This window comes from Mobula hypostoma, chromosome 25 (genome assembly GCF_963921235.1).
Source record: "Mobula hypostoma chromosome 25, sMobHyp1.1, whole genome shotgun sequence".
NCBI lineage: Eukaryota > Metazoa > Chordata > Chondrichthyes > Myliobatiformes > Myliobatidae > Mobula > Mobula hypostoma.
The window spans coordinates 21,662,726-21,677,400 of record NC_086121.1 but is presented as its reverse complement, the minus strand read 5'-3'; the positions used below and the strand labels follow the sequence as shown (position 1 = coordinate 21,677,400).

At 44.7% G+C, this 14,675-nt stretch overlaps 2 protein-coding genes across 3 annotated transcripts in view; one reads left to right on the top strand and one right to left on the bottom strand.

The window, feature by feature from the left end:
* pusl1 (pseudouridine synthase like 1) overlaps positions 1-610 on the bottom strand; it is a 104,247-nt gene extending 103,637 nt beyond the window's left edge. Inside the window, exon 1 of one of the 2 annotated variants that reach the window (XM_063032928.1) lies at positions 525-610. In XM_063032928.1, the coding sequence (XP_062888998.1) occupies positions 525-580 (56 nt within the window). In that variant the 5' untranslated portion in view covers positions 581-610. The remainder of the gene's footprint in view (positions 1-524) is intronic. The other variant, XM_063032930.1, reaches the window with a different exon arrangement.
* A 429-nt stretch (positions 611-1,039) lies between these two features.
* acap3a (ArfGAP with coiled-coil, ankyrin repeat and PH domains 3a) overlaps positions 1,040-14,675 on the top strand; it is a 384,840-nt gene continuing 371,204 nt past the window's right edge. The window contains exon 1 of the mRNA XM_063033259.1: positions 1,040-1,619. Coding sequence (XP_062889329.1) covers positions 1,531-1,619 — 89 coding nt within the window. The 5' untranslated portion in view covers positions 1,040-1,530. The remainder of the gene's footprint in view (positions 1,620-14,675) is intronic.

Sequence of the window (14,675 nt, the reverse complement as noted above, 5' to 3'; positions counted from 1 at the left end):
GAGGACTTTATGAAACTAAACCCTGTCTTTGTAAGGCCAGGCTAGACTGAGGGTTTCTTGACAGGGTAGATGTGAAGATGGTGTTTTGTGTTGTAGGAGGATCACTGTTCAGAAATGATGAGTTGCCTGTTTAATAGAGAAAACGATGTGTTTGATTTCTCTTGAAGGAGCCGAGTCTCTAGAAGTCAGTTCCCCTAAGGGGCGGTGGAAGAAGAGTTTTTAAAAATTATTTTTAAGACGTTGTAGATAAATTCTTTCTATGAATATGGTAAGTTACCGTGAATCACCAGAATAAAGGTCACAATCAGATCTGCCATGCGACAGCAGCGTTGAGAGGCCAGTTGGCTGCCCCTGCTCCTAGTCAGTATGAACTTCGGAGGCGGTGTGGTGTATCTGCCATCCCCAGGGGTCCCAGACCAGGTCACAACATAGGTCGAAGATCAACCTTCTTGGGCAGTGTGACCTGACAGCTACGCTAATATTCCACGAAGGAATTCTTCTAAAAGGTGGCGCCCACAACCCACCTGTAGTTGGTGCCGCAGTACTGGAAATAGATCAAGTACCGCGCCGTCACCGCCATCGGCCACGCCGCCTCTCCTCTGCTCGGTGTCCGCACTCCGGGAGCGACGCAAGATCACAAGGCCCCGAGGCCAAGCAATAAACACCTGTGCGAAAGGAAAAGACCCCGTAAAGCTACTGCATATAATAATGACGTGAATAACACACAACTCTTCTATATGGCGTGGTTTTTATCATTAACTGCCATATTCTGTTGCTGTATTTCTATTAATGTTTGGGATAAATTTATTCAGGCACTTTTTGCACAGCTTGAACATTTCCCCTAATGAGGCAGATAGGGCGTATTCAGGGTCCTTCTACTGTCGCGCCGCGTGCTTGATGGCGTCTTTCAGGGAGCGCCAATGCGAGGCCGCTTTCGGATTTAGCGGGGAGCCGGCACGGCCGCCTCACTTGGTAACGGAGGGGCTGTAGGATTTCAACGCCCGCTCCTGAGGCGCTCAGTCTCGGATAAAGCGCCAGATTGTCGTCGGCTTCCACAGTAGAGTCTGTTGAATTAAGCGGCACTTTCTGGCTTATTCACGCCCGGTGGTGGGGGTGGGAGCTTGTGGCCGATTCTTGGCTGATGCCTCCCGCATGTTGCTCCACGATCCGTCTGTCTTGCGCCTCCTTTCAAATCACCCCAACCCTCACATCTAAGCCCTGGTCACCTAGTGCAAGAAACCTTAAATATAGATTTCGGGGGAGCAGCTGTCCTTTGCCTTTATCAAAGATGGTTGCCCGTACCCGCCACAACAGCCTGCAGCCCGCGGGGCGTTGCCTCTGCGCCTGATTGACAGCTCTATAGGCGTGGGTTCGGCTGGCGGAGACTCGGATCCCAGGAAAGAGAGCGAGAGAATGGCTCTGAGAGTCTCTGCTTCAATTCACATCGTTCCTACCATTTTGGACTAAATCAAACCCGGTCGCAGCCAGTCCTCGCGTTTCCGTTCTCAAATTGGGCGATGAACAGCCTAAATGAAGGGTGAATGCCAAACTAGAGAGAAAAATACAATCAAAATGACAGTGGATTTTGAAGAGTGTGTGAAAGACTCCCCTCGTTTCAGGTAAGGGGTGTGCAGTCATTAGACGTGTATGGTATTTTTTGGCTGGATTCATTGATTCGAAGATTAGATCACAATAAGGTGTTGGTTGTACCCATTAAATGATCAAATCCGCCTGACTCCGTGTGATATTGTGCTGTATTTAGTTTGGGGAAAAATATCTGAATATGTTGTGAATACAAGGCTTAGATGCTTAGAAGCATCGCTGTTCCTCAGTGGAGAAACTGGGCGTAGAATAGTCTGTGACTGCTTTGTGTTTCGGACATTCGGTTCTGTGAGGGAGGATTAGGTGCTGATGCTGCGTTAGTCTTTTGTGATAGAAGTTTCCTTAAAGAAATCGGGCTTTTGGTAAGGAATGACATGGCAGAACGGAGCGTTGTCCAGGATCGCGGCCAAAACGGGTTAGGGATGCCAGAATGGGAAATGTTCATTTTTTTAAAAATCGCCCTTTTCAAGTAACGCCGGGCTAAGTACGGGCAATTTGTTGCCATCGGCTGTGACGAATTGCCAGCCAATTTCAGGGATAATTAATCTGTCCAAATTAATCTGTGAACGCGAGCGGGCAGCGAGCTTCCCTCTATTGTTAAATTATGATGCACAGTGTCGAAGGATATGCGCCGTAATGATGTTGTCCGAAGGAGCAGGACTGTTGAAATAAGCATTTAGCCGTGACTGGAGATGTGGCATTGTTGCTGTCAGTTACAGTGTGCAGTCACCGCAAAAAAAAAGAGTAGAGGCGCCATTTCTCATTCGATTAGAATCCCGGCCGTACATCATTTCCGAGTAAATTTGAAATCATTCAGTGCAACCGCATTTCTGTTCGTTTGCCAAACGATTGTCAGCGAACTGGCTTTTGACTCGATGACGAAACGTGGCAGCGACTTTGAGCGGTCTGGGATCCAATGTCAGGAGAGGGACGGCGGAGCGGTGGGGCTGGCGGATGAGGCTTGGGGAGCTGTGGAATAAAAGGGCATAATCACAGTCATCAGTCCCGATCTGTGCACCACAGTGTCTTTAGTTCTTGTGTACCAAAATATTTTAGCTCGTGTGTTTTGTTTAAATGTTGGTCATGTTGTCTAGGTTGAAGTTTTAATCGTTGGAAATTTATTCCGTCACAAATTAGCCATTGTAGAGAAAATGTGTAAAATAAGTTAAAGTCATGGGTATGTGGAGGTACAGGGCCAAAAAGGACCACTCCGTGTTCGCGTTATGCTGCATTCGAGCTTTTTCCCACCTTCATCAAAATCCATCAGTGTAACCCTCCTGACCCCTTCTCCCCGGCGCTTGTCCAGCCTCCGCTTAAATGAATTGATGGTATTCGCTTCAAGCCACTCTGTATGCCAATAGTTTCCGCGTTCACACCAATACCGTACATTTCTGATGCATCCCTTATTTGGATCGTTGGTTACTTTCTTGTATGGATGAACTTGCCTTCCTCACAAAAGGAACTGACCTCTCTATATCCACTCCGTTTTAAAAACTTTCATCTAATAAACTTATTTTAGTCCAAATCCAGCTTTCTTTCTCAGGACAGTGGCCAAGTCTTTTCATGTAATAGTTACTTTTATTCAGTAAAATCTCTTGTAAGCACCTTCCAGTATTGACCCAGGTTGCCAATGCATCCTACAGAAACGAGGCAGGTCTTTTCTCTAAATCACAGCAGCGTCTGATTCCATCCACAACCCTGGCTCATCATTCAGGTTGTCACCAACACTCTTCTCCCTCCAGAGATTGATCCGGCATTTTCATCCTGTCAACACTTCCACCCCTGGAATATCGAGCACTAAATCCCTCTGCTGCTGCCCCTCCTGATCGATCAATATTTCACATGCTTTTCCCGCAGGAATTCCTGTGAATTGCGCTCAACAAGATTTGGGTAACCTAACCTGGGGCTCTGGATTTCAGATCCTCTCCTAACAAGGTTTTCCGTCGTGATTTCAATCCACTGGCTTCTGCTCCTCTAGGGTTAGATGAGGTATGGGAGTGTTGCATCTGCGTGCATCTCTTTTTGACCTCGTCCGTTATAAATTTAATTCCTTCGCGTTTGCTAAAGAGGCATCAGATTATAATTGAAGTTCAGTCCCGGTTGGTGACTCTCACAAATTCCTACAAATGTGCCGCGGAGGGCGTTCTGGCTGGTTACATCATCGCCTGGTATGGAAGGGCCAATGCGCGGGATTGGGAACAAGTTGTAAACTCACTCAGCGCCTCATGGGCACTAACCTCCCAGCCACTGTGGACGTATTCAACAGTCGATGCTCAATAAGGCAGCATCCATCATTAAAGACCCTAACCCTTACCATCAAGGACACGCTCTCTTCTCATTGGGAGGAGTTACAGGAGCCTGAAGATAGACGCTCAATATTTCATGAATAGCTTCTCCCCACTCCGCCCTCAGATTTCTAAACAGATCATGATCACTACTTTATACTTTATTGTCACCAAACAATTGATACTAGAGCGTACAATCATCACAGCGATACTTGATTCTGCGCTTCGCGTTCCCTGGAGTACAAATCGATAGTAAATATTAAAAATTTAAATTATAAATCATAAATAGAATAGGGAAAGTAAGGTAGTGCAAAAAAAAACCGAGAGGCAGATCCGGATATTTGGAGGGTACGGCCCAGATCCGGGTCAGGATCCGTGCAGCAGTCTTATCACAGTTGGAAAGAAGCTGTTCCCAAATCTGGCTTTCTTCCTTTTTACACTACTTATATTTTATATTTCTTATGGTCACTTGTAATATTATCTATGTATTGCGTTGTATTACTGTCACAGAGCAACACATTCCACAACATACAGTACTGTGCAAACTCCTGGGCACATCTGTATCGCTACAGAGCCTCAGGTTTGCACGGTACTGTGTTTGCCAGTGTGGAGCGGAGAGAGAGTTTGTGAATCTGGCGGGAGCAAAGGGTGTTGGGGATGGCGAGGGTGGGTGGAGCGCCGTGGGGACAGGCGGCAGAGAAGGGTTGCCGGGGCGGAGGGCGTGCGGGTGGGGGTGCCGACACACCCAGCCCTGAGACAGCAGGCAAGTTGGCTTGATTCAGAAAAATTGGCTTATTGATCAATACAGCATGTCCCCCTCTCCCTCCCCTCTCCCTCCCCCTTCTCCAACCATGATTCCCCTCTCCCTGTCCCACTCTTAGTCCACAATAGAGAGAGACCTAAATCAGAATGAGGTTTATCATCACTCACATATGTCAAGAAATTTGTTTTTATTTTATACAGTACAATACATAAAATTGCTACAGTACTGTGCAAAAGTCTTGAGCACTATATACATAATAATATATAATATACTATGTGTGTGTGTGTGTGTGTGTGTGTGTGTGTGTGTATAATATATATATAATGGGTCAAATGGCCTCCCCTTTGCAGCTTCATTCAGTCATTCAACCTTTTGAACTTGACCATCCACAGGGAATTGTTTGACATTAGCAGTTCGGGCCTGAGCGTGAAGAATGATATTGGGCTCTGCTAATGTACATTAATAACTCAAGGAGATGCAGGAAGGTCAGAGTGATAACACGGCCTGGTAAAGGGAAATGTTAGTGCAGCTGAGACGTGAGTGAAAGCAGGACAACCTAATCAAAAGGAATCGAGAGACCTGGAGGTGCCCAGAGACTGATCTCTGGCTGAAAATATGATAAATGTGGAACGTCATTCTAAATTCAAAATGCAAGCCATTAAACTTGAGCTCATTTACAGGGAGCGCTGCCGGGAAAGAGGCATCCATCACCAAGGACCCCCACCACCCGGGCCATGCTCTCTTCTCGCTTCTACCATCAGACAGGAGGTAGAGAAGCCTCGAGTCGCACACCACCAGGTTCAGGAACAGTTATTACCCTGCAACCATTAGGCTTTCGAACCAGCATGGATAACTTCACTCACCTTAAATCTGAGCATTCCACAGCCCACAGACTCATTTTCATTCTCTACAACTCGTGTTCTCTGTATCATTTATTTATTTCCTTATTTGCACAATTTGTTTTCTTTTGCACATGTGTTGCTTGTCTAGCTTTGCTTGTCTAGTTTTTCCTAAATTCTATTGTATTTATTTTCCTGTAAATTCCTGTAAGAAAATGAATCTCAGGGTAGTTTATGGTGACATAAACATACTTTGATGATAAATTTACTTTGGGGACAAGGGAGTAATGTTGTATTTGTACAAGGAATTGGCTTCGGCCACACTTGAAATATTACGTACAGTTGTGGACCCCAGATAGGAAGAGTACCAGAGCTACAGAAAGGGGCGACTAGGAGAGTTTACTAGCTAGTTACCAGAATGAATGGGAATCAGGTTTAATATCACCGGTATATGTTGTGAAATTTGACTTGGTGCCCGCAGTACAATGCAATACATGATAATATAGTAAATCAATTACAGTAAGTATATAAACAAGAGAAAATCTGCAGATGCTGGAAATCCAAGCAACACACACGGAATGCTGGAGGAACTCAACAGGGTACAGTTGACGTTTCAGGCCGAGACCCTTCACCTTTTTTTCTCCAGTCCTGATGAGGAGTTAGAGTTAGAGGGTGGGGGGAGGGGAGGAAGAAACACAAGGTGATGAGGTGAAACTGGGAGGGGTGAAGTAAAGAGCTGGAAAGTTGATTGGTAAAAGAGATACAGGGCTGGAGAAGGGGGAATTGTATATTAAATAATTAAATTTTCAATTGTTCTTTCTTTTCTTTCCTCTCCTTTCTATAAGTGTATACCTCAGATAAATATTATGTGGAGATTTGTGACAAATATGATTATATGATATATATGTACAGTATCTGAAATACATCTTATGGAAATGTTTGATGAAATTCAATAAAAAAAAATGACAAAAAAAGTGCAAAAACTGAAATAATATTTTTAAAAAGGAGAAGTAGCGTTCATGGGTTCAATGTCCATTCAGAAATTGGATAGCAGAGGGGAAGGAGCTGTTCCTGAATGGCTGAGTGTGTGCCTTAAGGCTTCTGTACCTCCTTCCTGATGGTAGCAATGAGAAGAGGGCATGTCCTGGGTGATGGGGGTTTGTAATGATGGATGCCACCTTTCTGCGTCATTGCTCTGTGAAGATCTCTGGGATACTACGGAGGCCAGTACCCGAGATGGAGCTGACTAATTTTACAACTTCCTGATTACAAAGAGGTTTGCAGGTACATGGACTAGTCAGAGAGAGGCTAATATTCCACAACTTTTCACTTAGTGTCTAATCAGCCCCGACAGTGTGTGGGTTGAGATGACAAGGAAATAAATGGGAAAGATAGTTGTTTTTATTCTTAAGCAGGTTGCAAGATAATAAAAACGTCTGTGCCCATAGCAGCTCTTGAGGCAAAATAAATAACATAAATTAAAATTTGTAAACTGTTGGAAAAGGTAGAGGAAGGAGCAGACAAGGGATTGAAGTGGAGATATTTAGATTTATTCAGAAACATCCAAGTCAGTATTTAATGCCCAACCCTGCCTTCTGTGAGATGTTAGCATTGGGTCTTTTTTTCTAAGTAGTTGCATTGTTCTCTACCCTATTTCTTTGGAAATGCTCTTGTCTATAAGACTGGTTGTGGGTTTAAGCCTTGCAGCTGTACTCTGGCCATCGCGGGCTTGCTGCTTCATACCTCCGGTAGTCCGGGTTCCATCCTGGCCTCTGGTTCTGCCTGTCTGTATGAAGTTTGCACACTCTTGCTGTGGACCCTGTGGGTTCCCTCTAGGTGCTCCTTTTTCTGCTGCACCCCACAAAGCCATGCAGGTTAGTAGTGTAATTACCCTCTGTAATTTGCCCATAATGTATTAGAGAGGGTCAGGGGTCACTGGGATTGTGCGGAGAGTAAAGTGGGTTTAGAGTATGATGACTGCCAATGACCGGTACTGACTTGATGGGCTGAATGGGCTGTTTCAGTGGTCCATGACCATGACTCCATCTTCGCTTGTCCTTCACTGCCCTCCTGACGGAGTCTTGCGCTGTCCATTTGCAAAGCATTGCCATTCTTTCGAAGAGAACGAGCACAAGAAGCTACTGTCAAAATTTAATTAAAAGCGGCTAAAGGACGATGACTAAACCGACTTGGGAGAAAGACGCCGCTGGGACTCGTCCTGCCAGAGACTGTTTATGTGGATCCTCTCTCCCAGCATGTGTAAACGTTTGAACCCTTTCAAAAGCTGACTGTAAGAATGTGGAACCTGCTAGCGCAGGAAGCTACAACAACCTGCGCGGGTGCAGTTAACAGTACGTACATCCAGGAAAAGGGACAAGAGGTCATGCTGGCAGCATTAGATAGAATAAGGTTGGAGGAAGCTTGTGCTGGAACATAAAGACCAGTAAAGATAAGCTGGGCTGAATGTCCTGCTTCTAAACCTTGCAACCTATATAATTCTGACGTATTTCCAGGCTTGCTTGGATAACGTATACTATCACGTGCAGCTTTTATGACTGGAAATCCCTGAAGGAACAAGGAGTGAATTTAAATAGAATCGAGTGGGTACTCAGCCTTTTTTCCTATTGTATTTCATTTCCTGAAGGATATGCAGGCATGGTGTTTCCGATGTCCCTGTGTACATCTGGGATCAAGACCGTTTACTCCACTCGGTGGAAACCCATCCTTTCCTGGGGTAATGAGAGGGAAATAGTGGCGTCGCAGATTTGAAACCCATTAAGGACAGTAGCCCTTCACGAGTTGGTTATCTGCCAAGTTCACGTGCTTGGATGTTATTGTGGGTGACGCTATAGTGTAGCAGTTCGTACAATGCTTTACAGCACCAGCTTTAAGATTGGGGTTCTATTCCCACTGCTGTCTGCAAGGAGTTTGTATGTAATCTCTGTCACCCTGTGGGTTTCTTCCAGGTGCTCTGGTTTCAAAGTTCAAAGTAAATTGATTACCAGTATATGCCACTATATACCACCCTGAGAGTCATTTTCTTGCAGGCATTCACAGTAGAAATACAAAGAAATTCCTCTTGCATTCCGAAGAAGGACGGTTAGGGTTAGTGCGATGTGGGCGTGCTCTGTAGCCAATGGAAACGTGGCAACACTTGCAGGCTGCCCAGCAGAATCCTCACTGATTTGGTCGACACAAAAGGCACACTCCACCATATGCTTCGATGTCCATGTGACAAATAAAACTAATCTTTGAGCGTCTGCCCACACATGCGTATGCACCTGACTAATAATATTTGCAATCTCCAACTTGCAAGGAAGAAGATTTGTTTATTTCGATTAACAATTGTTTAATCTTGCGTCTTCATAAATATATATTGACCTTCCTTTTTGAAGTTGGGAGATATCAAGTTCTTGAGCGTTCCATCATGCATCACCCTCGTGGATCTAAAGTAAACACCATGGCTGTGAACAGTTTAACAACAGTGGAGGAACCGCTCTCAAAGGATTGTGTAAACTACACTTGAGTTGATGTTTGTAACATGTCAGTGTCTAATACTTGCCCTCCCCCACATTTCTTGGTTGGAAATTCAGAAAGGCTGAAGAAGATGCAGAATTCTGTAGCCTGGTACAGCCTTCGCTGTGATGACATGATTGCTTATGTGAAGAGCTGGTGAATTTCAATATTTAAATCTGAAATTAAAAAGCCAATATCTATAATGGTCCCTATGAAAATGCTAGAATATCAGAACATCCATCTGATTCATTGAGGGAATCTCCCAACCTTACCCGGTATAGTCTAATAGAGACTCTATACTGACCAATGTGATTTGCTCTTGTGTCCCCTGAAATGGCTCTGCAAGCAGCTGGATTTGCGAACAATACATTTCAGCCTTGCCTGTGATGCCCACGTGCCATTTATAAATAAATAAGAAAGTAGCATCCGACGTCAAGGACCCTCACAATCCAGGTTATGCTCTCTTCTTGTTGCTACCATTGGGAAAGAGGTACTGAAGCCTTAGATGCCACACCACCAGGTTCAGGAACAGGTATTGCCTTACAACCATCTAGCTTTTAAACTCACCTCAGTTCTGCACTGATTCCACAACCTATGGACTAACTTTCAAGGACCATACAACTTGGGTTCTCAGTGCTTATGCATTCATTCAACCATCCATCTTTTATCCAATTTGTCTTTTGTACATTGGTTGTTCATCTTTGTGTGTAGATGTTCGTTGATTCTATTGTAAATGTCTGCAGATAAATGAACCTCAAGATAGCATATGGTGACATATATGTACTTTGATAATAAATTTACTTTGAACTTGCTCTGTGCTGTAGATAACTTGACATCCACCTGCTAAAGCAGACTGAATCTTAGCTTTTATGCCTCATTTGAATGCTGCCACCTCTGACAGACCTGCAGCTGAGATCCTGGTGTGCGTTTTGAGCTCAGCTTTTGGACTCTGTTTTGAAGGTGCCGCTGAGTGAAGGAGAGAGAATTTTCTTTAGAAGAGTGGGGCAGCCTGCATTGCCCTTAGAAAGTTCCAGACTCAGTGAACCAGTGGCTTCCACCTGTACCATGGCTGTTCAAGGCATCCCACAGCAAGGGAAATTTGACATCAAACAGCTTGAGACATTAGGTAAGGCAATCGAAAGCTTGGTCAAAGTGATGGGCTTTAAAGCATCTTAGAAGCTTTACAGCAAATTCCAGAACATGAGACCTACCCAAGGCTGGATTGCTGCTGGTCTAAAAAGCAGGAATAGGTCTCCTGGGTACATACTCAGTAGCCATTTTATTAGATACAAGAGTATAAACTGGTGTGGTCTTCTGCTGCTGTAGAGCTTCCAGTTCAAGACTCGACATATTGTGTGTTCTGACGCTCTTCTGCACACCACTGTTGTAAGACATGGTTAACTGAGTTACCGTCACCTTCCTGTCAGCTTGAACCAGTCTGGCCATTCTCCTCTGACCTGTCTCATTAGGAAGACATTTCTGCCCAAAGAACTGTTGCTCACTGGATGTTTTGTTGTGTTTCGCACCATTCTCTGCAACCTCTAGAGACGGTTGTTCGTGAAAATCCCAGGAGATCAGCATTTTGATTGTGATGTTTGGTCTGAATAATAGCTGAACCTCTTGATCATGTCTGCATGCTTTTATGCACTGAGTTGCTGCCACAGGATTGGCTGATTAGATATTTGCATTGGCAGGTAGGTGTACCAAATAAAGTGGTCCCTGATTGTACAGGAGTGAAGGAGATCACAGATGTGGAGGTTCAAAAATTAGGACAAGAATCTTTAAGTCAGGCGTCACTTTGGAAGCGGATAATGTCAGGCACTTCTGTTTCATTGAGTTAGGGTTTCCAAAGCTGGCAATGGACTTGAGAATAAAATAACATTGTAGTATGCTGCTGGGAGGCTGTTTCAACTTAGTTTAATGAAAGGAGTGAGAAGTTGAGAGGGAATCTCACAATGTTTAAGTAGTGTCAAGATGAGTACTTGAATACAAAGGCAAGACGGCTGTTGACTAAGGGCTGGGGGATGGGATTGAGTTTGGATATGGTGAGTCATCGGGTCTTTTTCTGTGCTGGGTGACTCTAATTTACCCCTCACTACTCCCTACCCCCGTCAGTTGAAGTGGTAGACCATGAGGCTCTCGGAGACTATACTATGCAAATAAAAGACTCAAAATAAAGCTATGAATCACAGATTTAATGCAAGGGACTATTCAGCAGAGTGACAACAATGTCCTTCTGACGGGTGTCTGCTCATCAAATAGAAGGCAAATCTATTTGTTTCCTGTGTAAAAGTGTGTTTTGTGTCAGTGGACCATACAGTTTGGAAAACAAATTATGATGTCATTAAGCCAACTCTTTGTACACAAATCTTATTCATACATCACGAGTAAAGCTCTTCCAGCTATTGAGCACATCTACACGGAACACTGTTTTAGCAAAGCAGCGTCCATTATCAGAGATCCCCACCACCCAGGCCATGCTCTTTCCTCACTGCTGCCATCAGGTAGAAGGTACAAGAGCCCCAGGACTCACACCACCAGGTTCAAGAACAGTTACTACCCCTCGACCATCAGGCTCTTGAACAAAAGGGGATAACTACACTCATCTGCCCATCCATTGAGATGTTTCCACAACAATGATCTCACTTTAAGCACTCTTTATCTTGTTGCCTCAGGTTCTCGTTATTTATTGATATTTATTTATATTTGCATTTGCACAGTTGGTTAACTTCTGCACTCCAATTGAGCCTGTTGTAGTTACTGTTCTATAGATTTACTATGTATGCCCACAGGAAAATAAATCTTAGTGTTGTATATGGTGACACACACATATATACACATTGATTTGCATGGGCCTTTTCCATTGTAAATAAAAGATTATGATTTTGAGGATGATATTGACGGCATGTTGATAATGCAGCCATCTAAATTTAAAAGTGACTGCCAGTTTTCTGCTGGCACATGATTAATATGCTGAAACTCATGATCTGATATGTGAACAGAGTTTCTGATTTGTCTGGGAAGTGTATTAATAACACTGAGGGGAGCCAGTGTTGAGCATGAAAGAAGCTCATTGTGAAGTATTTTTTGGACAAATCATTAGATCCTATCGTCCCTGCTGAGAAGATGCAGTTATGGGGGAAGTGTCACATGGGTGCCTTTTGAGGGCAGTTCACAAATAAACAAAGCCTGTTATTTTTCCAAGCAGGAACCATCTCCTTCGTTTTGAAGTTCTGAGGAATTTTCACATTGGCCAACCTATTTTAAAAAAAAAATCAATCTGGAATAACATTTTCAGATTAGTTGGTCTCCAGCATCCCCGACTTTATTTCAGAATTTCGGCACCTGCGCTCATTTGCTGTTGAATGACAATTAGCTCGGCGTTTAATGAAGGTAGTGTTGGGCACGTGGCCAAGTGGTTAAGGCATTCGTCTAGTTACCTCAAGGTCGCTAGTTCGAGCCTCAGCTGTGGCAGTGTGTTTGTGCCCTTGAGCAAGGCACTTAATCACACATTGCTCTAGTCTGTGTGAGGAGTGGTGCCCCACACAGACTTCCAATCTGCGCCTTGTAAGGCATGAAAATGCCCGACACAGGCCTCTCAAGGTCTGAGTCGACGTTCCCTCCCCCTCCCCTCCCCTTTAATGAAGGTAGAATTATATGACATGCAGAGTTTGGGAAAAATGATGCACAGACTGTTCCTGTTCATTGGCATCAAATTTCAAGCTAAATTTATTATGAAGTACTTGCCACCACGTACTATCCTGAGATTCATTTTCTTGCAGGTATTCACAGTAGAACAAAAGAAATGCAACAGGAGCAATGAGAAATTACAGGCGAACAAAGACTGACCAGCAAACCAAGTGCAAAAGCAGTCCAATATGCAAACTGCAAAAACAAAAAAAAAACACGAAATAAACAAGAACATGCATTGTAGGGTCCTTGAACGTGAGTCTGTGGGCCGTGGAATCAGGTCAGAGTTGAGGAGAGTGGAGTTATCCACACTGGTTCAGGAGCTTGATGGTTGAAGGGTGAAGCTCTATAAAACTCTGGTTAGGCCACACTTGGAGTACTGTGTCCAGTTCTGGTCACCTCACTATAGGAAGGATGTGGAAGCATTGGAAAGGGTACAGAGGAGATTTACCAGGATGCTGCCTGGTTTAGAAAGTATGGATAATGATCAGAGATTAAGGGAGCTAGGGCTTTACTCTTTGGAGAGAAGGAGGATGAGAGGAGACATGATAGAGGTGTACAAGATAATAAGAGGAATAGATAGAGTGGATAGCCAGCGCCTCTTCCCCAGGGCATCACTGCTCAATACAAGAGGATATGGCTTTAAGGTAAGGGGTGGGAAGTTCAGGGGGGATATTAGAGGAAGGTTTTTTACTCAGAGAGTGGTTGGTGGGTGGAATGCACTGCCTGAATCAGTGGTGGAGGCAGATACACTAGTGAAGTTTAAGAGACTACTAGACAGGTATATGGAGGAATTTAAGGTGGGGGCTTATATGGGAGGCAGGGTTTGAGGGTCAGCACAACATTGTGGGCTGAAGGGCCTGTACTGTGCTGTACTATTCTATGTTCTATAACTGTTCCTGAACCTGGTGGTGTGGGGTCTTGGGCTCCTGTACCGCCTCCCCGATGGTAGAAGTCAGAACAGAGAGTGGGGGTTCCTTGACAATGGATGCTGCTTCCTCTTGGCAGTGCTCCTTGTAGATATGCTCAATGGTGGGGAGGGTTTTGCCTCTGATGGACTGGGCTGCAGCCACTATATTTTTTAATATATATATATATATATAGTACTGTCACATCGCCAGGCCTATTCTGAGTTCTATTGTCTCGGCTGGAGCTTCCTGAAAAATGAGCTCAGCATTTCAAGCGGCCAGGCTGCTGACTCACTGCAAGACCTCCCAGATGACCCCTGTATGGATCGGCCAAATTTAGACTGAATTTCTTGGAATGATCTTGTGTTTCGCTCCTCCCAGGTTACAGGCCGAGCACCGCTGAACCAGTTCGTTAGTTTGGAACAGCTGATTGCCAGATTAGATGGGCGGGGGGGCAGGGGGGTGGTCCTGTCAGTTAAATTTCTGCCGGGACAGGTGAATGGGAAATGAGGCGTGGCAGGAATTTTGATTGCCCAGAGTTGCTAGGATTATTTTTCAGCCCTTTGGATGGCTGTTAGGGGTAAAGGGATCTTTCTAGCTGAGCCCACATTGGCTATTTCGGCAGTGTCTCTCCGGACCTGTACAGGGCTCCAGTATGAGTAATGTAGGGATGGCCAATGTGCATGGTTAATGTGACTGAACTCTATAGGTGTTGTCAGGAGCCAGGAATACAAAGGATCCCACCTAAAACGTGCTACAGGTTCTGTTGCGGGGACTGACTGTGGGCATTGTCCATGGGGACCCTCCATCACCGGTCACACCCCACCTGCGTGAAGCTGAAGCCGCAATGTGTGATTTGTTAAGTGTTTGTCATACCCGTGTGGATGGCCACTAGTAACATATCTTGCTTTCTGGTCTTTAGGAGATGTGCAAGGTAAGGATTGCATTGCCCACTTATTCCGTGCTTTGCGGCCCAGATGCAGATGCCATTTTGGTCCATTTGTTAAGGTGCTGCCAATTGGATGTTCTCGGTTTTCGAAGGAGACCAGATAATCCAATGAGTCTGTGCCCT